Here is a 27,385-nt window from a genome sequence, read left to right as displayed (position 1 = left end):
TGGAGTAGATCTCGCAGCACTAGGGAGTATAATCTGATGAAGTCAGTAGACTCACTCGTAATGCCTTATGTCATGACTTAGTAAAATGTGTGGGAGAGCACTTTGTAAAACAATCATAATGTCGAAACGACAAAATGTAGGCTTTATCAATAGTGGTGATAATCTGCAAAGTAGTAGATCTACACACTACCTTGTGATCCCAAAACATCAATTTGAAAAACAACACTTAGAATTTTGCATATCAATTCTTGCTTGTAGCAAGACAAAGGCTCGATTAAGATGAATTGATTTTTATTTGCAAATAAATGTATTAATCTCAACATGTAATGAACATGGGGATACATACATTTCGTAATACATCGTACTCAATAGAAATACATTACTATTGTAACGAATAGTAATGATGTTGCAAACTTGATGTTCAAGTGAGAATCTTGAATTGTATAGACCTCAAATTAAATGAGATGATCTTATATCAAGTTGCAAGATAATTCACCATGGTGAATTAATATTTTGCGAGAGAAAATTGATCTCAGTAGCAATGAGATTGTTTGCGAGAAAATATATATTTCTCAATCGCAAATCAATGTTGTTGTATGAGAGAACTTAATCTCAATCGCAAAACAATGTTGTTGTATAGAGAATTGCAATAGCAAACACATTTCAACATATACACATTTCTGAAATTTAAAACTCAACAGAAAATGAGTTGAATGCATATCTATACATACATGGTTTAAAGATGACAAGTGCCAATGAATAGCACAAATAGTTGGACCATGTTAATTTATCCTGAGACGTACATAAATTACTCCGAAGAGATATACACACAAACCTATTATGAAAATAGGTAAAGCCACATGGGCTAAAGTGTATAATCACGAAGAGATAAGGCTCTCTCCTTTCCATGTGCGGTTACGAATCGAATGATTCGTTTGGGCTCACGCCGCCGGAACACTCGCTCGCCGGCCAGCGGCCGCATGCTTTGCCGCAGAAGGACGCGTTGATAGGCGATGTCAGGGGCAAAGGCGGCCGTGCGCGCTGGGAGCCATCTCGAAACCAAGCTCCTCGTCGGGGCCATGGCTTGGCGCTGGCAGGCGCACACGGGGCCGACCACGGCTTGGCGCGGGCAGGCGCACACGGCCACGACACAGCCGAGCGCGGGCGAGTGAGGCCACTGCCTGGCGCGAGCAGGCGCACACGGCCACGGCACAGCCGGGCGCGGCCACGACCGGGCGGACGGCCGCAAGGCACATCGGGGCGCGGCGCAGAGGCCGGATGGACGTGCGCGCGGCCAGGGGCTGCTCGGAGCCGGCGCGGCGGCCGTGCGAAAGCCTTGTCGAGGGCGGCCGACGGGAGGAATCGGCTGTTGGAATGGTGGGCTTGCCATTGCTGCCCGCAGACGTCGATGGCGATGCAAGCCAGGAGAGCCCGTGCGTCACGTGAAGGATGTCCGTCGCTCCGTACGCCGGTACGACGCCGACCGTCGCAGAACTACCAGGCCGAAGGCCATGGTTTCTCGCGCGACTCGTCCATGCGAGAACGCTGGGAGACTCCACCGCTGTGCACGGATAGGGCGCCGCGGTGTGCCGAAGGCGTCCTTGAGAGGCCTCCTCGTCGGTCCTTCCGGCCTTTCTCTCTCAGCGAAGAGTCACGCGCTGATAACGTGTTAGAGTAAAACGAGATTGAATGAAAGTAACGAACGATCAGTCCTGATTTCTATTGATTCTCAAGTTTATATACATCTGGAAGAGGTGCGAAGAAGAGGTGCCTGTTCGGAGGCATTCCTCCAGAACAGGTGCCTGTTGGCAATGGAGAGAGAGAGGAGACACGACTATTCGGGTTGGACACATCCCTTGAATTAATATAGTAATTAATTTCTAACAATTCTGTTGCGCTGTTAATTTATACCCCGAGCGCGCGTTTGACCGCGGACCCTCCCTCCTTCCCTTCCTCCCCGAGTTGTCTCTTCTCTCTCTCGCTATCGCCCTCCGCTGGCAGCGCGCGGCCAAAGTCTTCCCCGCTGCGCGCAACCCCGTTCAGACCGGGGATCCGGGCAATTAAACCTTCCTTCCTACCACCAGTCAACTCTCCTCCTCCTCTTCCTCTCCCCCCTCCACTGTGTTGTGTATATACAATATACTACTCCTCCGCTTGAGGCTTGACCTGACCTGACTAGTTGTGAGCGCGGGGGCCGGCGTGGAACTTCCCAGAACTGGAGCTGCAACTGCGGGAGACGGCAAGGTTGTGGTGTTTGTTGCGCCTCCCTCCTGGAGAAGAGTGGTTCAAAACAACGAGGAGGAAGCAGCCACGGAGCGGGAAAGGTGACTTCTTGGCTTCTTCCCCTCTTCCTCTTCCTCTTCCTCTTCTACCTTGGGCATTCGGTGGCCTTTCCACTGTTTTTTTCTTTTTCTTCCTCAACCTCCTCCGTCTCGAGCTGCGTTCCTCTCCAGATTACTCTCTTCAGGCGTTTGTTCCTAGTAGAGATCATTAAGTCGGTATGAATTGCTCTATCTTTTTTATTTTCCTTGCGCTGTACTAGGACTAGGTTGCAGCTCCATACGTACTTCCTCCGTATCTAAATAATTCTTGTCGGGGAGAAGTAGCGTATACGATTCTTCTTCTTCTGAGAAACGTACGATTTACGAACATGCAAGATTCTCCGTCCGTTCTCTATGGAGATCCCCTTATGGATTCGGCAAGTGTACGTGTTACTACCAACCAACCAGCATGCCAAAATAAGCTCTAGTTGAGCATTATTAGTACTCTACGTTCTTGTCCCAGTAGATTAATTCTGGATGAACAAGACAACGGGATCCCAACAATCAGTACCTTCCGATTTGTCCCCTCAAAAAGAAAAAAAAGGTACCTTCCGAATTTGTTTGTTTCTCTAATCGGCCAAATTCCTGCCTATTTGCCAATGGGCCAAAACGCCTATTGCCTACTGATGATTTCAATGTTCCAACTGCGAAGGCAGTACGTGGTGCAATCTTGCCCCTGCATTTCTTGCTCGTGTTCAGCAGCCAATCTTGTTTTTTTTTTAAACGGAGGCAAAAGATTTGGCTCATCTCATTAATTAAGCAGGAGAGAATATGGATTGTCTGCCAATCTTGTTTTTCACGCAAACAGCACCTGATCTTATTTGTAAGTGGTGCTGTAACTTTATTTTTCCAGCACTTTATCCTTTATGTTTCTTCCGATTTGTTTCATGCTACGGATAAATGTTATTCACCTTAAATGGACTTTGAATTTTTTAGCCAGGTTGGGTTTTCATGCTATTATTACTCCAACCAGGTGCTATTGGAATTTGATCATTTTTCTCTTGAATGTTTGCAGATACAGAAACTCTGGATTCTGGACCTGGTGTTACGACAGACAAGACATCTGTAGTGTAGCAGTCATATCAGTTTGGTGGTAGCTGGTAGATAGCTACAGCCTGGAAATATTGTGCTGTGGGTGATGTCCTTGGTCTTTCTTGTTTGATGGCAAGTGCAAACACAGGCGCGTTTCGCCTTGTGAGGTGCCCAAAGTGTCTTAACATTCTACCAGAACCTGCAAATGTTTCTGTCTACCAGTGCGGTGGATGCAACACCACTCTTAGAGGTACGAATTCCATGCTACACTGAACTAGCAAGGTTTTGTCGTTATGAGCTGATATGCACCAGTCGGTTTGCTCATTTCTTTCCAAGGAATTGATTGTTCTTTTTCTTTTTGGAAAAGGATTGATTGTTCGTTTTGGTGTATGTTTACATTTATGCAGCTAAAATCCGTGCCAGTGATGCACAAAATGTGGCCACCAAACAAGTTCAGCAAGATTCCCGGGATTACTCTGTTGTTCCCTCTGAAACTGTGAGCAATGGGGTGTCGACAAAACAAGTTCGGCAAGACTCTGGTAATTACTCTGTTGTTACCTCTGTGAGCAATGGGGTGTCTCCCCAAAGCAAGGAACTGGGTTCTATTGGTGCTGCTGCGGATGATTCCATCACTCTTGGTGCTTCAAGCAGCGAGATGGAGCAAGAGGGCAATGGCACCGGAAGCAGTGAGAAGGGTGATATTATGTCAGATGAGGAGAATGTTATGGAGGTTCCAAATACTGAGAGCAGCCAAGACAACAATTCTGGTGACGATGACACCAATGGAGAAATAGAAGATCTTGCTGCCCTTATACAACCCAGTGGCAGTGGGAATGGCACACAGATAGTAGATTCTGACAAAGAAGAGAACAACACGGTAGAGCAAAGCGCAGAGAATTCAGAGGATTGCAAAATAAACGAAGATGGTGATAGGGAAAGCAGCCTGAATACCTCAGAGCATAACATGCCTTCATCCGAGGAAAGAGAATTAGCTAGCAATTTGCCAGAATGTGAGGAGATTGGAGCACGCAAAGCTGAACCTGCGGCAAGCAAGAAAAGCAAGCTGGTAAGGGTGCAATCTCGGTCTTGTGATCTCCGAGAAGTGCCTGGAGTATCAGTTGACTTGCTTGATTTCCACTCTTCCCGAACTTCATTCCAGTCAAAAAGCTTCAGGGCAAGCGAACCTCTTCAATCAAAGATTATGAAGACGGTGGATGAATTGAAAGGTGACCTTTCTGAAATCTTCAATAAACCTTCAGATTGCAAGCCAAGGGCACACCCTCCCCATCCGCTGAAACAAGATGGTTACAGCCAACCTCTTACAGCTTACCATCCTGCTGTCAAGCATTCGGGCTATGCATCTCGCCTGAGTAGGTCTGGCCAAGTTGCTCCCCATGGCCATGGACTGCCCTTACCGCGGTATGGCCGGCGCAGCGCCTATTCATACATTCGTAGTGGGCAACTGGAAATGAGACCTTGCCCTCACCAATGCCATCATAGCTGCCGCCCACCCCGTTGCAGCTCCTGGAAACAAGAACCTGCACCGCACAAGCCACCGGCTAAGGAGATAAAGCGGCGGCCTGCCTCGAGAAATCTCTGCCGGCCAGTCCTAAGGGGCGCGCCATTCGTCCTTTGCTCCAACTGTATGAAGCTCGTGCAGCTGCCCACCGATTTTGCCATTCCGAGCAGAGGAACACGCAGGCTGCGGTGTGGCTCCTGCGCGCAGGTTCTCTCCTACTCTTACAGAGACCCCAACAGAAGGAAACTTCAGTCACCATTTGGGGGTGACGAGTCCAGCACAGATGACTCGGAAATTCACCAGGTAGGTGATGGCCATAACACTGCTGCCCATCAAGCTGAACCATATTCGTACTCATACTCGGAAGAATACGGTATCTCGGCTGGTGCGAGCTATTCTACCGAGGACGAGCGACCCTTGCATGTGTCAAGGAACTCATCTTTCAACACCATTGATGAAACAAGTACCAAGGAGTCTAAGCTTCATCGGTTGATGGGGTACTCTTCGGCGAGTGAGCTGATGCGGCATTCTCCTGATCTGTATGAGAGTTTCACCAGACGAACGCCTAATGCAAGAACATATGACGTGAAGGGGAAAGGCGTTTGCGTGACTGATGGTTCAGATGCTAAACATGCTGCGGTGAAGGGATCAAAACCAAAAGAGAAAAGAATGGGCTTGCCATTCCAAGGGATGTTCAAGAAAGGGATTCATTGACTGGAATCTATGAAGCTCGGGTCATAGGTAATTCAACTTCGTTTGTCAGGATTGGCGATTTTAGGAGAAACTATACATGAAGTGTGAGTTTTTGGAATGATGATAGAGTGATAGGTAATTTGGTATTACAGTAGTAGTTAGCATTCTAATGAATGTGTGGGCTCACATTGTTGTTTGCCATTCATCTGTCCACAAGCTTACTTGTTTGGCAATTATGTGTGCTCTTTGATGTGTGTATAGTTTCTGGAGATCAAATTTTCGGCGTTTACGATTGTATGTATAGACTGCTTTATTAGTTCTCCATTTTGTTGGGCTTGATCTTGACGAGGAGATGTTATGCCTCCCCCCCCCCCCCCCCCCCCAAAGACAGCTAAATCCTTGAATTTGTTGGCTTTATTGTCATCTCTGTCATGGGAAACGGTACACGTCCGCGGGTTGATTTCTAGAAATTATTCGTCTCTTGGACAGCCGTTGGATGGCTAAGCTGATAGCCGTTCGACAGCCGTTCAATCTAGCGTCCGCGTCTCAAATCCTGCAATAAACGGTCTATTGTAGAAACTAGACACTCTTCCCCGGCACCGACAGAGCTGCGCCCCGCGCGCCGCCGCCGCCAACCCACCGCAAAACCAGCCCGCCGATGTGCAGGAGCTAAGCTGAAGTTTCGGCAACACTTTGTCCCGGCGTCGATAGACCCGCGTCCAAAGTCATCTTGCAACAGCCGCGTTGCAGAAACAATGGCCGATTGCAGAAACGGCAGCCGCGTTGCAGAAATCATTTCTGAAACAACGTCCGCTTGCAGAAATAATTTCTAAAACAGCGGTCGTGTTGCAGAAACAAAAATCGCATTGCAGAAGCAACTGCTTTGTCTTGTTGTAAAAATATTTTAAAGAAGGGCCTTCTTGCAATTTTTTTTATAACAGATCGTTTGTTACGATCTGCGTTTCGAAACAGCTGCCCGGTTAAAGGATAGGTAAAAGTCACGAAAACACTCCTGAGACGTCTGATTCGAAACAGATCCGACGATGATGGATGCAGTCGACGCCACAAAAAGATCGCCCGGATGGACGAGAGTATTTCCCCTGTGTCATGGGCTGATGGCTTTATTCTTTGTATGTAATTCCTACGTGTGAGGGTTTTTTTTTTGCAAGAAGGATGAATCTGATCATATCACGTAATCAATGGTTGACACACATTCTAATAGGCAAACCAGAGGCAAAGGTGGAAGCGTGGAGCTAAAGCACACAAAGGTTCGATTGCAGCGAAACTTTTGGCGAACAGGTTGAAGGTCATTCTTCCCGTGCTCATCTCGGAAGAACAGAGCGCTTCTGTCCCAGAACGACTTATCACTCACAATATTTTGGTGGCATATGAGTGTGTGCATGCCACTAGAACAAAAAAAAGGAAGAAGCCGCTTTGTGCTGTAAAACTGGATATGATGAAGGCATACGATCGTGTGGAATGGTTATTTCTAGAAAGAGCGTTGGAGAAATTTGGGTTTGCACCACAATGGATATTGATGATTATGAGGTGTGTAAAGAGTGCTCATTTCTGTGTTAAACTGAATGGGGTCTTTCTCGCAGTTTTTTACTTTCGCGAGGGCTGCGACAGGGTGATCCTCTATCCCCATATTTATTTCTTTTCTGTGTGGAAGGGTTTTCTTCTTTAGGCTACTCATAGTGGGGAGTATTAAATAGTAGTATCATGCGTATGATACTACTCCCTCCGTTCCTAAATATAAGTCTTTAAAGAGGTTTTATTAGTGAACTACATACGGATGTATATAGACATACTTTAGAGTGTAGATTCATTCATTTTACTCCGTATGTAGACTCCTAATGAAATATCTTAAAAGACTTATATTTAGGAACGGAGGGAGTATTGTATGATACTACCTCCATAATGCATTGTATCATAAATTAGTATATCATAGATGACCTCATTTATTGGCATGCATGACACATAGTAGCATAACATTTAACATGATACAGTATCTACCTATGTTACTCTAACTGTCTCTCTCTTCTTTAATTGTCTGCCACATCAACATATTTGCTAGTCCCAAGTACATGATACTACCTAAGTCGACGAAAAAGCAGTGGCGGTGCTCTTCATTGTTTGTGCTGTCAAACGACATCATAAAATTGTGATTAGCTCCACTAATTAGCATGTGATTAACTATAGTCCATGTACAAATACTAATATACTATGCATAAGTATATAGCCTTGACATCACTAAGTCTAACTCCTAGCACCGCCACTGCGAAAAAGGGTTCCCCCCGCTTTGTATTCCAAACCAATCGACATTGAACAACTGATAATAGGTGCTGGGGCGGAAACAACAAAGTCATACCCAAAAGAAACTAAAGAAAAATACAAAAGGAACAAATGCCGACAATGGCGGGTTAACAAAAAACGGAGAAGCCTTGCGACCGATGCACCCACCAAAGATCTCCCACCAAGCTCCTAGATTCTGAATCGCCGGTACCAATCAACACCTCCAAGAAGGGACACGACAATGACGACGCTATTGCCAAGGGTTTCCCCCGATACTCCGCGAGGAGAAGGAAAGTGTAGCCCCGACGCCCTCTAGGAAGATCCAGCGGCACCCTCAGGCGCCACCGCGTTGGTGTCAGCCGGTTTGATAGGGATTTCTCCCGATCCCAACCTTCACAAGGGCGCGCCGGAGCTCGCCACCATACCGACCACCATCCCGCACCAACATGATCTAGAAGCTTCCCACGCTGTCTCCCCGAAGCAAATAAGCGAGACCTCAAGGAAAGAGACGCACACAAGTTGGAAACTAGGAGTAGCAGTACCGTAGACATGCGGGAGGGATCGACCTCCACCACCATCGAGGTAGTAGCCGACCGGACGTAGAAACAAAGGCATATCAGTCCCACGGGCCCGGCCAGGCCCCAAAGTGGCCCGTTAAGCCACTGCTTCCATGATACAACAAGCGCATCATGGCTCCGCCGATCCACATCCGAGCAGGAGTGCATCTCCATCCGACAGAAAGCAGCACCGCCAGAGGACCGAACCGGCCCGCCTAAAACCCAGATGGGGCCCAAGGGCCCAGATCTGGGCCGAATGTGACGCACCGGACTAGCACACCCGCGGCCACTACCACACCGCCAAGGGGCAGCTCCACCACGAACAAGCCACTCGGAGATCGTTGGACCGCCTATCGGCCGAGGTGCACCGCAATTTGGACGCTCCCTCGAGTGGGAGGCCAGGACGCACGGGGAAGGGAGGTCATGCCGCCGCCGACACCGCCCGAGCCTTGCCCGGTGGTTTTTGCCGACGGCGGCAGGAAGGGGCAGGGAGGAAGGGAGCTGGCGACTCGGGTAAGCGGTGCCGCCTTGGCCGCCGCTTGGGGCGATGCGAGGGGTGGGGGGCACAGGGAGGGGGAGAGGGAGGGGAGGGAGGGGAGGGAGGGAGCTAGCTGCGCCAGCGGGCTCCAATCGCGGCGACGACTGCACTGGGAGCCGGCGGCGACAGGAGGAACCCTAGCGCGGGGGCAGGTTCGGATATTCAACTATCGATTTAATACTACCTAAGTTACTCCCACTATGGCTAGCCTTACTAAGAAATGCCCAATGAGAGAACAAGATCAAGGGTGTAGGTTTTGGGAGCACTGGCCCCCATGTTACTCACCTACTATTTGGAGATGATAGTGTGGTTTTCCTAGAGGGATCACAAAGCAACTTGCAGGCTCTCAAGGACATATTAGTAACTTACGAGGATGCGTCTGGGAAGAAGGTGAATCTTGAAAAATCAGCCATCTTTTTTGGTAAGGGGTGCAAGGAGAAGGACAAGGACAACCTGAAGCAAGTTGTTGATATTCAATCGGAAGCACTAAGTGAAAGGTTTTTGGGTCTCCCAAGAGTGATGGGTAAATCCAAGTATGGATCCTTTCAATATGTGAGTGATATTTCTAAAGGGAAAAGTGGTTTGATGAAAGGGACAAGGCTGGCCAAAAGGAGCACGAGAGGTCCTAATAAAATCTGGGCTCCAGTCAACACCAACTTTCATCACGAGCTGTTTTCAACTCACAAAGAAGATGTGTCGGAACCTAACTTCGATCTCTTCGAAATTCTGGTGGAGTGGAGCTGATGGCGTAAGAAAAGTGCATTGGCTAGCCTAGTATAAAATGTGTAAACTAAAGAGGGATGGTTGAATTGGGTTCAGAAATTTTGAATCTTTCAACCAAGCACTATTGGCGAAACAAGTATGGTGAATTTTACAGTGTCCATCATGTATGTGTGCCCGTGTGTTGAAGGCCGGGTATTTCAAAGATTGTTCCATTTTGAACGCCACTTGTTCGGATGGCGCATCCTACACATTGAGGAGCATTATGTATGGTAGGGATCTACTGAGGGAAGGTTTGATTTGGCGTGTCGAAGATGGGAATTCCATAAACATACATCATGATAGCTGGATTCCAAGGTTTGGATGTGTGAAGCCTCTAGGTCAACAATATGTACAAGGGATAACTCGTGTTGGTGATCTGCTAAATACCGAGGGAACTGGTTGGGATTACGGCAAGCTGGACATGATGTTCACATTGGATGATGCTTGTGATATAAAACAAGTGGTAGTTGGTGGCATAGGAACAAGTTATTTTTCGGCATGGAACTGTACTAAATTGGGTTAGTTAAATGTGAAGTGAGCTTACCACTTATGCATGCCCATGAAAAAAACAAGAATTGGACAGCCACGGTCCTCGTCATAGGCGAGGAATCAAGCCGGGAGTATTTTGCCTGGCATGTGGAAGAGAGGATATGGTGTACCATAGTGTCTCGCCTGTAGATGCTACTCCTGCATCAACAGCGGACTGATCGAGTGCAGTTCAACTAACTGCTTAACTGAGCGTGCAACACCATGTGAGTCGGGACTGAAGCCGTGTGCGTTGTAAGACTTAGGTTTTAGGGAACTGCTCGACACCCTTGATGGGTGCGGCTATCTCATATATATATATAAGGTACACAAAGGTGTACGACATAGATTATAAGTAATGTACACAGACTACATATATATACAATCTAACACCCTTCCTCAATCTTAACTGTTTCCTCAGGTACAAAGCAAGTTAACACCTACAACCTACAAAATGTGGTTACGGTAGAGGCTTCATGAAGATGTCAGAAAGTTGATCTTTAAAAGAGATGAACTTGATGTGTAGTAGCTTATGTGCAACACGTCCCCTCACAAAATGATAGTCAACCTGGATGTGTTTCGTTCGAACATGGAACACTGGATTGAATGACAAGTATGTAGCACCGATGTTGTCGCACCAAAGGATAGGTGGCTGAGGTTGAGACTCAAACTGAGAATGGTTTTCGAAAAACTGGTTAAAATGGTTTGGTTTGTATACTGGGCCATGACTAGTTTAAGTTTAATTAGGTTGAGGCTTTTTAAGTTTGGTTTGGTTTGGGTTTACAGAGAAAGCAATTTGGATATGGTTAGTTATGGGCCTAAACCGTTTTATGTATCTTGGGCTTGAACTGTTGGTAGAACCCGGTTATTGCATTGGTTTGGCCTACAACTGCGAGCAAGCCCGCACCACCTTCTCCTCCCTCCAGACTCGGCCGCCGCATGCACTAGCTCCTCCCCGCCGGCCGCAACAGGCCCACACCACCTCCTCCCCACCGGCCGCTACACGTAGGCCTCCTCCCCGCCGTCCACCGCACGCAGGCCTCCTCCCCGTCGGCCGCCCCGACCAGGAGCGGCTCATCTCCCCGACCGCGGCGCCTGAGCCTCCAAAGACCGCGCGGCGCGGGCAGTAGCGGTCGCCCCCTTCCCGGACCATCACTTGGTAAGCCTCCCTCTCCTCCCCTCCCCTCCCGTGATTGCTTCCTTCATGTGATCTCGATTTTCTGCTTGTTTGGTTTCGTGGGGAATCACTATTTGTGCCCAAATTTTAGGGGAAAGTTTCAGTGATGTCAATCAGGTCGGCTCTAGGTTTTAATTGGTGCGGATTCTCCCTCTAGCTTGGTGGATCTCGCGATTCAAGTCATGTTACTTAGCCATCCATGATCTCTCACAGGGTTCCCTGATTTCGATAGCCTAGCTTGTTTCTTTAGTTATGAGGGCTTCTGTAGTAATGTGTTCTTCGTGTATGTTCAAGGTTACTGCTGTTGGTGCGGTCCAGTGAGCCGAGAGAAGTGCCACTAGGATTCCCCATTGTCTGATTCCCAGCCCAAAAATGTATGTTCAAGGTTATTCTTATGCGGACCCCATCGTGTGGTAATCTAATTCCCAGCAAGAAAAGGTACTACTATGTTCGATGGATGGTATTGTGCTCATATCTGAACGAATAATAAAATGCTCTGAATTTCTGTATTTGACGTGCTACTTTGGTTCATGCATACACTCCTGTTTGATGCTAGCATATGCTTTCTATTTATGTCCCAAGGCTCATGGTTATAAAAGTAATCACAACACTTGTTTTGATTTGATGATGGAGATAACGGAGACTGGTGCATATGCTGTTTCTTTGTCTAATATACTATGTTGGTTTAAATCTGGTTCTATATGTTTAAATGGGTTGGTTTTTTCGCATGCAGTGTGCTCTAAAAATTTGAGGAATGTCTACCTCAGAGGGTTCTGAGACTGCCAATTCCATGGATGAGGATACGAGTCAAGTACCACATGCTAGAAGGTCCAAAGTATGGGAGCACTATGAACAAGAACTGGTTGTCGTAGAAGGAGACCCCAAGTCGTGTGCAAATACTGTCGAGGGCAATTTCACACCAAGTTTGGGACTAGTAGTTTGAGAACCCATATTGTAGAGGCTTGCTGATCAATTGAGGATGCTTGCAGGAAGAGGTTCCTATTGACCATGAAAAAAAGCCATCCGAAGGCCTGTTAGTGTTTGATGAAAAAGTTAGTCGTGAACTAATGGTCAAGTTTTGCATCCATGCAGAGATCCCCTTTCTTAAGTTTGAAGATCCACACCTTAAGCCCTGGGTTGGCTCATTGCAGCGAGCATTTCAAATCAAGGGTCATCACACGATTCGTGATGATGCACTGAATATGTATAAGGGAATGAAGAAAGATATCGAAGTTGAGCTCCAAAATTTGGACTCCCGCATTTGCTTAACATCTAACATGTGGACATCATCATAGAATTTGGGCTGCATGTCCATCACCACCCATTATATCAATGCATAATTCAACTACAAGAAGAAGATCATAAGTTTCAGAGACGTGAAGTACCCCCACACAGGCTATGCAATAGAAGAAGAAATCATTGGTTGCTTAACAGAATGGGGCATAAGGGGCAAGCTATTCACTTTGGCACTAGATAATGCGAGTAATAACACTAATGCATGTGACTAGTTAATAAAGTATCACAAGCATGAGCTGCTCCTTGAAGGTCAACATTTGCATGTCAGGTGTTGTGCACACATTCTTAATATCTTGGTTCAGGATGGAATGAAAATAATTCATGGAGCCATTGACAAGATACGTGAGCTGCTGAAATATATTGACTCTTCTTCTTCAAGGCTTCAAGAATTCAATACAATTGCAATTGGGATGGGCCTGCCTTCAAAGAAAGGTATCTCTGTTGATACACCAAACAGATGGAACTCAACTTGGAAAATTCTTGTAGAAGCATTGAGATACAAATCTGTCCTCACTAGTTAAGCCAATCGAAAGATGATAGAATGTCCAAGTGAGCAAGAATGGAAGAGGGCAAAAGCTATTTGTGACTTTCTAAAAGCTTTTGAAGAGCTTACCTTAATTGTTTCAGCTCACAGGAAGCCAACTGCACATAAGTTTCTGCGGGTTGTGCTTTGTATTCGCCATGCATTGAAAGATCCGGGTTGGCAGACCTCTGATGTGCTGAAGGAATTGGCGGCAGCGATGCACACAAAGCTGGATAAATATTGGGATACCAAGGAGAAGGAGAATGTAGAGCTTAACCATCGTAGAAAAAGCAAGTAAATTGCCTTCAACCACGCACTTGTCATTGCTAAATTCCTGGATCCAAGGAGGAAAGAAGATTACTTGGATTTCTTCTATTGCAAATTGTATACCAACGTGGAGGAGGTTTCAAAACAAGTGGAGGTTGCTTTAGAATGGGTGTGAAAGTATTTGAAAGAATATGAGCTACTAGTAGCGACAAGCAATGCACACTCGACACCTTCTAGTCAAGGCAATACCACTATTGGATCTCCTATTGTAGGGAAAAGAAAGTTGGAAGAAGAGTTTGCCCAACACAAGTCCCGTCGGAGGACACGTGTACACAAATCCGAGCTTGACGCATACTTGGAAGAAGCATCGAGGAGGATGGTACTGACTTTGATGTCTTGGCTTGGTGGAAGAGGCATGCCGAGAAGTTTCCTATATTGGCTACCATGGCTCGTGACTTTCTTGCAATTCCTTTGAGCACTTTGGCGTCTGAAGTAGCCTTTAGCTGTGGTAAAAGGATACTTGGCAACTCGAGAAGCTCTTTGACCCCTGATATGCTAGAAGTGCTTGTTTGTGCTAAAGATTGGTTGTTCATACCAAAGAAAGGTGAGTTATCTGCTTTACATTTTGGTTCTACTACATGTATAGAATGTGATGTATGAAACTTGTAGTATAAAATGTTGATATGGCTTTAAATTAATATTTTGTTTCATTTGCAGTAGATGGACAGTAAGGATGCAACTCACTGGAACAAGGTTATCCCTTGTGTTCACTCACTCACTGGAACGGAGGTTAGTCCTCAGCTCAATCAAGAGCCTCCTCTTCTGTAAACTAGTGCATACGGTCTCAATTAGACTCATTACTTTGAGGACATTTGGAGATCATCGTGTAAACTTTTGTAGTAGTTGTAAAAAAACTGCCAGCCAGTATAAAAACATTTCGATTAAATAATCTAGACTAATACACCAATATTGTAGAGCTCAGCAAGAAAAAATATGTTCAGTAACCAGACTCATTACTTTGAGAAGGAATCATCATGTAAACATAGTAGTTGAGGAAAAGATAGGACTAAAAGGAAAATTGATGTTATTTTGTTCGACAAATACTTTGAAAATTGTAGTCTTAGATTGTTTCTGGGATCCTTCAGTGCTTTTCCATTTATTAAACTAAAAGGAAAACTGTTGTTATTTTGTTCGACAAATACATTGCATGCAGCTGGATGCCGGATTGCCAGCTTGATGATTCAGTAGTATATGATTTGGAAATAACCTGTAACCTGTTGATTTCCGAAGAATTATATTGTGAGAATAATTGCCAGCTTGATGATTCAGTAGTATATGATTCAGTAGTATATGATTTGTAAATAACCTGTAACCCGTTGATTTCCAAAGAATTATATTTTGAGAATAATTGCCAGCTTGATGATTCAGTAGTATATGATTTGGAAATAACCTGTAACCTGTTGATTTCTAAAGAAATATATTTTGAGAATAATTGCCAGATTGATGATTCAGTAGTATATGATTTGGAAATAACCTGTAACCTGCTGATTGCCAGCTTGTCTAAAAGAATTGCTGTTATTTCCAATTCTCATTTTGTGGCTTATCAGCATTGGAAATAACTTGTTGATTTGGCTTATATTCAGTAGTATATGATTGCAGGATCTAGTTGATTACTTGGTTTGGCTTATATTTAGTAGTGTATGATTGCAGGATCTAGTTGAATACAAGAGGCGTGTTCGGGTGCAGGCAAAGCAGTATCCTGCATTGGTCTGAGAGGAAGGATTGGCAAGCGTAATGAAGTGTGTGTTATTTTGGACCAGTCATTTTGGACATGCAAAACAGTCCCTTGAGAATTATTCAGTCATTTTGGACCAATCTCGGCTTAAGATCCGTGTTGATTGTAATTGGGTCGCATAATTGTGATTCCTGAACTGTTGCAGTGCTTGTTTCGTGGATTAATATCTATCTATAGTCGATTGTGGTGTGTGTTATTAGTTGATTCTAAATCCTAAAGAAGATGTCTGTTGGATGCATCATAACATTTTGCCATGTGCCATGTTTCCGTTAATTTTATTGTCACTGTTAAATTATTGTTCAAAATATTGATTGGCATGTCACTGTTAAACCAAAGTTTAGTATGGTTTTGTATTGGGTTTAAACCCATAGTTATGTATTGGGTTTAAACTGGTTTGGGTGAGGAAAATATTAGGTTTAGTTTGGTTGGGCTGAAAATGGTATTAATTGGTTATGGTTCAGGTTTGGTTTTGACACATACGTGCATGGGTATGGTTTAGTCATGGTTTGGTTATGAACCCGTTCCCAGATTTAGTTGAGAGACGCCCAACTCTCTCAATAGAGGCTGTACCTAAATGATCTCAGCTGTGACATTAACAACTGCCTTGTACCGAGCTTCAGTACTACTGCGAGACAATGTAGACTGTTTGCGAGCATTCAAGGCGATCAAGTTAGGACCAATAAAGACTGCATATCCCCTCATGGATCGCTTGTTATCAGGACTCCCAGCCCCAATCAACATTAGAAAAAGCTGAAAGCTGACAGGATGCTCCACACTGAAGAAGTAAGCCATATGAGGTAGTGAGGCGATCGTAGCGTAGAATACGCTTGACAGCTGACCAATGGGAAGTCCAAGGAGCATGAAGATACTGACACACACGATTCACAGCATAGGAGATGTCAGGACGAGTGGTGGTCAAGTACTTCAGACCTCCAACAATACTGCGATGCTCAATGGCATCATGAGAAGTGAGAGGATCTCCATCAAGAGCAGATAATCGGTCAGTGGCACACATAGGAGTAGAAGCATGTTTGCATTTGTGCATATCTGCACATCGCAACAGATCCATAGAATACTTATGCTATGTGAGAGTTAACCCAGTAGAGGACCTAGCAACCTCCAAGCCCAGAAAGTAATGCAAAGTGCCCAAGTCTTTCACCACAAACTCACCACCGAGAGCAGATGTGAGATGATCAGCGGCAACATAGGAGGAGATAATAAGAATGATGTCATCAACATAAACCAGAAAATACGTCGTCACCTCAGTTTGCTGAAGTAGAAACAACGATGTTTCATCACTAGAGGGGACAAAGCCAAGAGCTCGAAGAGCGGAACCCAGCCGAGCATGCCATGTACGAGGAGCCTGCTTCAACCCATAGAGCGCCTTGACCAGATGACACATGTGATGAGGTCGTGCAGGATCAACGAACCTCGGAGGCTGGTGCATACAAACCTCCTCAGTTAGAACACCATAAATAAAAGCATTCTGAACATCCAACTAACAAAAAGACCAGCCTCGAGTAACAACCAAGGAGAGCAGTAGTCGAATGGTAGTTGGTTTAACTACTAGGCTGAAAGTATCCTCCTAGTCAAGACCATACCGTTGTTTGAAGTCCTTGGCCACTAACCATGCTTTAGACTGCTCAATAGAACCATCATCATGTTTCTTGACTTTGAAGACCACTTGGAATCAATTATATTGCCACAAGAAACCGGAGGAACCAACCGCCAAGTGCCATTCTTCAACATCGCCTGATACTCTTTCTCCATGGCAGTACGCCAATGAGGGATCCCGAAAGCAGCCTGAAAGTGTCGTGGTTCGGCAAAAAGATCAAACTGTAACTAGGCAACACAAGATGCAAGCCATGCAACAATGCCATCCGTCCGTTCCTTGGGATGAAAAATCCGAGATTGACTGCGTATATGAGGCCGCTGACGAGCAGCCGCCGGTGGCGCAGGAGGTGGTGACGGCTACATAGATGGCGCAGCAGGAGACGCAGTCGGTGACACGGTCTGTGACCAGTCAGGCGACACAGAGCCTGGTGAAGATGGCTCGGGAGGAGCCACATCGAGGCTGCCTGAAGCAGCCGCCCATGATGCATGCGAGGGGGAGCGCGGCAACGAGACGGGCAAGGTTGGCCCAGGCGACCGCGAGGCCTGTCTAGGCGACGGAGCAGGAGAGGCTAGCCCAGATAATGGGACAAGTGAGGCCGACAGATATGATGAAGCAGACGCGGATGCCCCAGGCGTCCATGGAACACACATGCGATCACCACCCTCCTCAGTTACAGCCGCCGGCTCGTGATCCTCAAGCAATTCAAGACGAGCTCCATGTCAAATACCTGCAGCATGATTAGGAAGCAATGCAGGAGAGTATGCAATATCAATAAACTGATTAGGCGATGGAGAAGCAGAGGGCATAGGTGGTGTCGGAGTGGTGGAGGTGGATAGAAGCAAAGAGGACGAAAACACATTCTCATCAAACACAACATCACGCGAGTTGTAAACACGATTAGATGGAATATGAAGACACTTGTACCCTTTGTGAAGAAAACTATACCCCAGAAAGATAAATTGTTTGGACCAAAACTCAAGCTTACGCTTATTATAGGGGCGAAGATGAGGCCAACACGCACACCCAAAAACTCTATGGTTTGGAGGAGAAGGCCCTTCCCCTCACTTCCACCAAGAGAAAAACTGTTCCCCCCATTAATCCCTCGCAGATCTTGTTACTCTTGCGTGTTTGAGCACCCTAGACCGAATAAATCACCTCGAAGCCGTACTCCATTGTGGTGAAGCTTCGTGGTCTTGTTGGGAGCCTCCAATTAAGTTGTGGAGATTGCCCCAACTTTGTTGTAAAGGTTCGGTCGCCGCCTTGAAGGGCACCTCTTAGTGGAATCATGGCACCTCGCATTGTGTGAGGGCGTGAGGAGAATACGGTGGCCTTAGTGGCATCTTGGGGAGCATTGTGCCTCCACACCGCTCCAACGGAGATGTACTTCCCTTCAAAAGTAAGGAACTTTGGAAACACATCCTCGTCTACATCGGTTCCACTTGTGGTTATTTCTTACCTTTATTTGTATTTACTTCTCGCTTATAATTATTGTTGTTAGCATCATATAGGTTGCTCACGTAGTTGCATATCTAGACAACCTATTTGTTGATAAACCTAATTTCTTTAAAGAGAAGTTTAAAAAAAATTAGTTGCCAATTCACCCCCCTCTAGTCAACCTTATCGATCGTTTCACCTACTTGTAGTAAACAAATATTTATATTTCATGCAATCAAATCTCATTCTATGTTGCAACCAATCCTCACAACAACATGTAGTGCATCGTCTAGTTTTTAAAAAGGAAAAACACTATTCCAAAATGTCGCAACGACCAATAGAAGAGATTAACAAACATCAACATCGACTACCATGGATGGCAACTGTTGGGTATCAATAGAGGTTCTCGGAACAACAACACTTTCATAAAGGCCATGTCACACAAGCACCCTCGTTGTTGGATCCAACCACTGAGGATAGATAAACAATTTTCACCCAACAAAGAAGTGTGAGCAATTTCCAAGTAATGTCTTCAACAAAAGGAATGCCACATGAATGTCGTAATTGTCGAGTTTATAAGTCAAACATAGAGTTTTCACCTAGGAAAACCAAACTAGTACTCAAAGAACACTACCTATCCAAAGTCGCCTTAGTTTTCACCCGGGAACTCCATACTAGTACTCAAACAACACTACCTACCCAAAGTTGCCTTTTGATGCCACCATATGTAGGTGTACCATCATACAGTCAAGCGCACAGTCCTCACATGGTCCTAGCCATAGAACTCGAACCATGTATGTTGATGTTGGTCCAACTCCTAGTGTGACTAATCTTAACGAATTGAAAGTTGATATGAGTAAGAACAAAAATACAGGAAGGAAATCACACAAGAGGACGCTCTATTAGAAAAGATCTACACACAAGAGTACTCAAATCCCAAGAAGAAAGAGGGGCATCTCAAGCATTCAAGGATAAGAAATGGAAGAGGGATACCTAAGGAAACTCTTATTCGACCCCCCTCCCCCGACTGGGAGGCATCTACCTCATCCCGATCACAAGGAGAGGTTCACCATGATGGGGCCACATACTTTAATTCTTTGCATTCTATTTTTTTGAAATTCATAGTTGACCATCTTTCACCAATGTGAAATTCCTGAACTGTATATAACCTTTGCAACAACAATGGGGACTCTACTAAGATCTCCCTATAGGTTATAGTCTCTCTTTTTTTTCTTCGACTCCAGAGTATGTAGGATAAGTTCTTCCCCAAATCCAAGAGGAACTCGAGGTCTCGAGGGTAGTCTTCTCCAAATCTCAAGAGAGGTGGAGGCCTTGATAACCCCTTGGGATTTGTATCATCCCAAAATTCCAAATTTTTGGAATGTTATATTAATTTAGTATTAATGGTTTTCTTGTGTGCTTGTTGTTTGAGTTTGAGTGGAATTTGAAACTTTTTGAAAATTCAAATGAGAGGGAATAAAAGGACTTCCCCAATTATTTATTCTTGCATTTTGTGAATTTTGAGCTTTTCATATTGAAGCCCTTTAACTCAAAATAGTAAGAACCTCAACTTTTATATATGAAGCTTTTCACTTTCCATTTAAATCCTTTTCAAATTTGAGGTTTGAATCTTTTATAAATCCTGCGATCAAAGAAAATAGTGAAGGAAACATGACCCTTCAAAAGTTAGAGGAAAAGTTGAAAAGTATTTTAAATGGAAAACAAAAACTTCTTAAAATATTTGGAAATCAAAAACAAATCCAATTTGAAGTTATTGCAAAAATATGTTTTAAATTATTTTATTTGTGTGCGACAAATAGTTCATTAAATTGTTTTACTAAATTATGAGAATTATGATATAAAATATGTTTACTTAATTTTTCTATTTTATTTAATTTTATTCCTCTCGTTTTCTTTGTTTTTATTTAAACTAAAAAAATGAATGGCCAAACCTTTGGCCCACTAGCGAGCGACCGAGTGTGCCTTCGCCCGCGCCCGAACCATTATCAAATCAACCTACCGCCCCTTCCTTATTTCTCTCTCCCTCATTGACCGCTAGGACCCATCGTTTGCCGGAATCTATGATGCAGCTTCCTTCCCAAAACCGGAGTCCGCCACTGTGCCGTATCTTCGTGATTTCTTTCCGTTTTAGCTCGCCCTCCTCTCCATGACTTCACCCCTTTATAAACCCACCATACTCTTTCTTTCCCCTCACGATTCACCGACTGAAACCCCCTCTCCCAAGCTTGATTCCTTGCTGGAGATAGAGACCACCACCGATACCCCGATCTCGCCCTGTTCGAGTGTGACGTTCTGAATTATCGTCGTCGATGCCATTCACTCCATCAACCTCGCGTGCATCCAGTGGTCCACACCGTTGTCATCGAGGACCATCGGAGAGCTCCTGTGCATCAAGTCGATGGCTGTGCCTCACCGTCGGATTTGTCGAAATTCATATTCACCGCGGTGAGCCCCCTCTTTAAATCTCCTCCATCGGATCTCGTTTGGACGCGTAGGATTAGATCTAACTAAATCCTGAAGCATTTTCTTTTACATGTCGACCCGTCGCTTGTTTTGCCCACTCGTCCACTTGTAATAAAACCTTGGCCCGTCTCGTAGTGTTTTGTTTTTCAATTTCTCAAACTGATCGAAATTGAAATTTGTATTGCTTGTAGCTAACTCAATTTTGATCCAAATTTGATGATTCCAACGCCATTGTCTTCATTGTGACCTCTAGTCTGAGAATAGACAAAAAAATATATTGGGAAATTTTGTATTTGAATTCAAACTTGATGTGATTTGAACTTGTTTTGTTTACAACTTTTATTTTTAAATACGAATTTATTTAACCCTTTTGCTAAAGTTTTCTAATTATATTATTTGTTGAGTGGTTTAATAGAATTGAATTTGAAGTCATATTTAGACCTGTTTAGAACAGATTCAAAACATAACCCTTTTATGTTTAGTTTTGTTAAAAATAAATTGTTTTCAATAAAAGTATTCCTTTTGCGGATTACAAACTAATAACACCAGGTTTTAGTTTGACAACAGAAACTTTTCACAAAAAATTGACTTTGATTTAAATCAAGTTTGTGTTGAAATTTGTTTTGATCCTAAATTGAGCTTCAAAATAGTTTTCAGTTTGCTTCTTTTGTTAATAAAGTTTTAGTGGAAATACTTCATGTAAAATTAAGTTGGATATATTTTGTTTTCTATTAACTTTAGCTTACATGAGAAACAATTTGTAATAATAGTTGAATTGTTTTGGTTTAATCCTATATTAATATTGTTAGGATCATAACTAGAGTTTTACAAAATATTTTTCACTAATGATTTATCTAATAGAGGTTTACTAAAATACTTTTTGTTGGACTAAAACTTTTATATTTTATTTCGTGTTAAAAAAATTTTAGGAGAGTAGTTATTTTGTCTTGTTTGGTAAGAAACTTGAGTTTTATAAATGTTTCCTATAGTCTTTCTTTATGTTTTTTCTTTATATCATTGTTTATTGATTTACTTGATTCTGAGACTGAGTGCTTATATGAATGCAATTGTTTGATTACAATAGATTTTCTCATAGTGTGATGAATATACCATTTAGAATTGTGAGAGCGATGAACTTTACCAACAAGTACGAGGCAATTTCACTTTCATCATGTTAAGATTATACCTTTTTTATTGCATTTTAGTATTTTCCTTTTCCACCATGCATGGAAAGTCGGTAATTTGGACACTCGGTTGTGGAGTAGTATCATGAGGTAGGCACCCATGTCCTTGTTAGCGAGCCCCAAGAATGTTATTATTATCAATTGCTATGGTTAATAGACGGGTATTGGTATGAGTGTTCATGAAAGTTGTGAGAGTGATGAACTATAATTGATGACAACTCCAAGATTGATGACGACAACTCCAATACCTCAAGACCCAAGACATGGTTTTCAAAGTACCTCTGGGAGGAAATGGAAGAACGACACCCTAGAGTACCCATTGGTTAGACTAGGTATTGCTGGAGAAGTTTCAGTCAATCACACGCAAATTTCTACCTAGGTTCAAAGAGATGGATGAATAATTCAAGACCGGAAGCTTACCTATGAAGCCACAAGTCAATATGGGTTCTAGCTTGGTTGATCTTAGTTGTGACTCTGGCTGGATAGTGCTAGCAGATGTAAACGAACAGTAGGATTGGATGGGAACTGTTAGTGGTCAGGGAAACTATAGGAAAGACCATGTTTCATTCATCCCGTTCTCAAACATCAGGTAGTGCAAGGACATAAAAGGAGGGGTCGAATCTTGTTGATAAAGTGCATAAGACTGTGCAGAGTATTAACGTAGTCGTGCCCCCGGTTATTGACAAGAGAATCCTGTGGGTAAACTACATAAGACTCTACAAAGTATTAACCTAATTGATTAGCCGTGTCCCCGATTACAAATAACTTGAGCCTCTCAAATTGAATTTATCTCAGAACTCTCAATATCACACTATAAATTGATTAATGGATCATTAGGTTAATAATGACTATGGGTTATTAAATTTTGGTTGGCAGAACTATGTCATTAATGACTTTAATTTGTAGTAATTAATATATTTCCTTTGATGTAGGAAAAGAAACATTTACGCAAAAACTCAAACATAGAGCCTCCACAACCATATTGCATATAGTGATAGAGTTATTTAGTGCACCGAACTGAGCGCTTTGCTGATCAGCGCACACATCTACAGCTAAATGGAAAAGGCTCTATGGAAGCTGAATTTTAATTTGGAACTTCATATGACATATTATTCGTAAGAGATAGTATAAACCCTACATATGACCTCTCGGTGGCTCATCCCTTTGCAGAAATATTGTATGTCTCCGATTCTGAAGAAGATGATTTTGATTTCTAAAATCAGCTTGAACCTTGTAATCTTTGAATTTGGGCCTTATAATGTTGGAATTTGAACCTTGTAATATTTTTAGTATTTGTGATACAATGTTTGAAATGGCATTGTGTTCTTTTCTGGTTATGCAATCATATTCTTATAAGTATATATGTTGTTTTACTATAGACATGACATAGATTTAGTGCAAACAGAGCAAATCACATTGCACACGTACTAAACTGCAAAACCCGTCGGGGATGATTTCAATAATGCTGACAATTGTATACCAGCAAGCGTTTGAAAACAATACACATAACTTATTAGCAGGAATTGTATGTGTTATTTTGGTTGTTCGCACATGATTCTGATTACTCACCTATTTGCCGTCTATCGCACACATCTTGATATATTGAATCATTTTTGTTCTGGTAGATCATCACACATGGTTTATCCAAGTGAAGTGTGTGCCCTATATTGCACACATATGGATCTGTATAGCTGTTTGTGTTATTCTGGCTAATCACAAACAGTTCATATGGAACAATTTTATGTCACGTATCCCACACACAAGTTTTAACAAAATCATGATTGATGGATCCGCCATCACACATAGTTCATTTTATTGATGTCGGTTTAGTCCATTCCATTTGTGATTCCTGCATCGCACACAATTTCATTGAACTTTCTCGTATACATGTGTCACCTTAGGACCTCCTTGTAGTACTGTATGTTTCGATGAGACTAGATGGATCCAGTCGGTGGGACCGATTTGAGATGACCTAAGCAGTTCCTCACTTTGGTGGGACCGATTGGTTTCACTCGGATATTCCGGAATGAAATTAATGGTTAATAGAAGGTTGGCACATGCAATTCGATGGGACCGAACTTCATCTTGGTTTCATAGTGTTTTTAGGGTTTAGGCTTGTGGCTTCTGTGTTAAGTATCTTAGTTGGTCCGGCTGAGAGTAATTATGTGGGACCAAGATTTACTTGATGTTTTGGACATGTTTGAATATGGGAGTGTACTTGAGGATTTTGGAGTAAATATCTCTAAGCACTTGAGCAATTGAGTGACTATCAAAACCCCATCCACTTTTAATAGTATTGGCTCTCCTATGGACTTAATATGATATTGGATCACTCAATAGAAAATAGTCAACCAAAAATAGAGTCTTGGAGATTTAGTCAATCCTTGTCATTTGCATTTTGAGGGGTCCATATCCACATGTACTTGCCACACCAACATTGAACTTTCCTGGAATGGCCTTTCAATAGGCATTAGTTCAATGATGTATGCTTCTATTAATTACCAAATCCACTTGGGGATTAGTTGCACTTTCAATAATATAATAGCATTAAACAAAAAAAAATTATAGATACGTTTGGGAAATATCCCTACACCATTAGAAAAATTGATGATGGTGGTCTCGGACTTGGCTGCAAGCTTGCGTGAGTCGAAACAGAGGCTTTTGTTGGGGCCTGCTTGGCGGCAATAGTTAGTTAGTTTCCCCTGGTTCACCTTGGCTGGTTGTTGATGCAAGTGTGGAGGCATGGACCTAGATTCAGTGGTTGATGCCAAGCAAGTACTGAAAGGAGATTCCTACCACTCTTCCTAATACGTCTCCAACGTATCTACTTTTCCAAACTCTTTTGCCCTTGTTTTGGACTATAATTTGCATGATTTGAATGGAACAAACCCGAATTGACGCTGTTTTCAACAGAATTGCCTTGGTGTTATTTTTGTGCAGAAATAAAAGTTCTAAGATTGACCTGAAAATTTACAGAGAATATTTCTGGAATTAATAAAAAATACCGGCGAAAGAATCTACCGGAGAGGGGCCACCCACAGGCCACAAGCCTGCAGGGCGCGCCCCCTAGGCCGCGCCCCCTAGCTTGTGGGGTCCCTGAGGCTCCACCGACCTCGTTTCCAATTCAATATATTCCTATCCGGGGAGAAAAAAACAGAGAGAAGAGTTCATCGCGTTTAACGATACAGAGCCTCCGCCACCTCTTGTTCTTCCTCGGGAGGGCAGATCTGGAGTCTGATTTGGGCTCCGGAGATGGGAAATCGATGCCGTCTCATCACTAACCATCCTTCATCACCAATTTCATGATGCTCTCCATTGTTCGTGAGTAATTTCATCGTAGGCTTACTGGACGGTGATGGGTTGGATGAGATCTATCATGCAATCGAGTTAGTTTTGTTAGGGTCCCTAGTATCCATTATGTTCTGAGATTGATGTTGCTATGACTTTGCTATGTTTAATGCTTGTCACCAGGGCCCGAGTGCCAGGATTCAGATCTGAACCTATTATGTTTTCATGAATATATATGTGTTCTTGATCCTTACTTGCAAGTTATAGACACCTATTACGAGTTATGATCCGCATCCCCCAGGGTGACAATAACTGGGATTCTTTCCGGTGATTACCATAGTTTGAGGAGTTCATGTATTCACTAAGTGCTAATGCTTTGGTATGGTTCTCTATTAAAAGGAGGCCTTAATATACCTTAGTTTCCATTAGGACCCCGCTGCCATGGGAGGGTAGGAAAAAATATGTCATGCAAGTTCTTTTCCATAAGCACGTATGACTATATATGGAATACATGGCTACATTACATTGTTGAATTGGAGCTAGTTCTGTATCACCCTATGTTATGACTGTTGCATGATGAATGCCATGTGACATAATTATCCATCACTGATCAATTGCCCACGAGCTTTCAACATATTGACCTTTGCTAATTTACTTTTCCGTTTCTATTGTTACAGTCACTACAAAACTGCTACTGTCACGTTTGCCACCGTTACATTACTTCCATACTACTTTGGTACTAAATACTTTGCTGCAGATATTAAGTTTTAAAGGTGTGGTTGAATTGACAACTCAGCTGCTAATACTCGAGAATATTCTTTGGCTCCCCTTGATTCGAATCAATAAATTTGGGTTGAATACTCTACCCTCGAAAACTGTTGCGATCCCCTATACTTGTGGGTTATCAAGACCTTTTTCTGGCGCCGCTGCGGGGGAGCATAACTTTATTATCTGAGTCACTTGGAATTTATATCTTTTGATCACAATGAAGAATCTGAAAGACGCTAAAACCAAGATCTACCCCTCAACTACGAGGGTAGGTAAGGAACTGCCATCTAGCTTTGCACTTGACTCACCGTCTGTTATGAGTAAATTTGTGACACCACCACCTGCTACTGAATTTGATATGTCACAAGTAATTGATGATGCTACTTATGCTCTGCATGATTCTTATGATGATACTTTGCTTGATACTACTGTGCTACTTGTGGAATTTCTTGATGAACAAATTGCTAGAGTGAATGCTGAAACTGATGATATTGTTGAATCTGATGAAACTGAACACTGTGATTCACCTGCTAGACCCAGCTCTCCTAGATATGAATTGCCTAATATACTGAGGGTTATGTTATGGAAGGAGAACTAGCTAGGGACTTTCTTTCTTGTAAGGATAGAGATGATCTTGAGAAATTGCTACGCAAGTGGAAGGAAAAATCTTTGAACGCTAGAATGCGATATGATCCCAAGTTTGCTACTTCACCTATGTGTGTTACTGATAAGGATTATGAATTCTCTGTCAATCCTGAGTTAATTACTTTGGTAGAATATGATCCTTTTCATGGTTATGAATCTGAAACTATTGTGGCACGTGTAACTAAATTGAATGATATAGCCACCCTATTTACTCATGAGGAAAAAAACGTTACTACTATATTCTTAAGCTGTTTCTGTTCTCATTAAAGGGTGATGCTAAGATATGGTTAAATTCTCTTGCTCCTCATTGTGTGCGTAGTCCCCAGGATATGGTTTACTACTTCTTTGAAAAATATTTTCCTGACCATAAAAACAAGCTGCCTTAGAGGAAATATTTAATTTTGTGCAGATTGAAGAAGAGAGTCTCCCACAAGCTTGGGGGAGGCTTCTCCGATTACTTAATGATTTGCCAGATCACCCTCTCAAGAAAAATGAAATACTTGATATCTTTTATAATGGACTAAGAGATGCTTCTAGGGACCACCTAGATAGTTGTGCTGGTTGTGTTTTCAGGGAACAAACTGTTGAACAAGATGAACTACTATTGTATAATATATTGAGCAATGATAATGATTGGACTATTCCCGAACCACCTCCAAAACCAACT

At 43.3% G+C, this 27,385-nt stretch overlaps 2 protein-coding genes across 2 annotated transcripts; one reads left to right on the top strand and one right to left on the bottom strand.

Annotated features, from left to right (window-relative positions):
• Positions 1-661: 661 nt before the first annotated feature.
• Positions 662-1,706, bottom strand: LOC123448709. The gene has a single exon (XM_045125681.1). The coding sequence runs from the start codon at positions 1,388-1,390 to the stop codon at positions 866-868; it is 525 nt and encodes a 174-aa protein (XP_044981616.1). The 5' UTR covers positions 1,391-1,706; the 3' UTR covers positions 662-865.
• A 119-nt stretch (positions 1,707-1,825) lies between these two features.
• Positions 1,826-5,862, top strand: LOC123448708 (protein ENHANCED DISEASE RESISTANCE 4). Its single transcript, XM_045125680.1, has 3 exons — positions 1,826-2,324; positions 3,337-3,603; positions 3,761-5,862. Exons 2-3 carry the CDS (start codon positions 3,483-3,485, stop codon positions 5,584-5,586), a joined length of 1,947 nt encoding a protein of 648 aa, XP_044981615.1. The 5' UTR covers positions 1,826-2,324; positions 3,337-3,482; the 3' UTR covers positions 5,587-5,862.
• Positions 5,863-27,385: the final 21,523 nt, after the last annotated feature.

This window comes from Hordeum vulgare, chromosome 4H (assembly GCF_904849725.1).
Source record: "Hordeum vulgare subsp. vulgare chromosome 4H, MorexV3_pseudomolecules_assembly, whole genome shotgun sequence".
Taxonomy (NCBI): domain Eukaryota; kingdom Viridiplantae; phylum Streptophyta; class Magnoliopsida; order Poales; family Poaceae; genus Hordeum; species Hordeum vulgare.
The sequence above is the reverse complement of the archived record's forward strand: the minus strand, read 5'-3'. Positions and strand labels throughout refer to the sequence as shown.

Coding starts and splice junctions, on each gene's coding strand:
- LOC123448709 (XM_045125681.1), bottom strand. CDS start 1,390: ATGGCAAGCCCACCATTCCAACAGCCGATTCCTCCCGTCGGCCGCCCT.
- LOC123448708 (XM_045125680.1), top strand. CDS start 3,483: ATGGCAAGTGCAAACACAGGCGCGTTTCGCCTTGTGAGGTGCCCAAAG. Junction 3,604..3,760: donor ATGCAACACCACTCTTAGAG/GTACGAATTCCA, acceptor ACATTTATGCAG/CTAAAATCCGTGCCAGTGAT.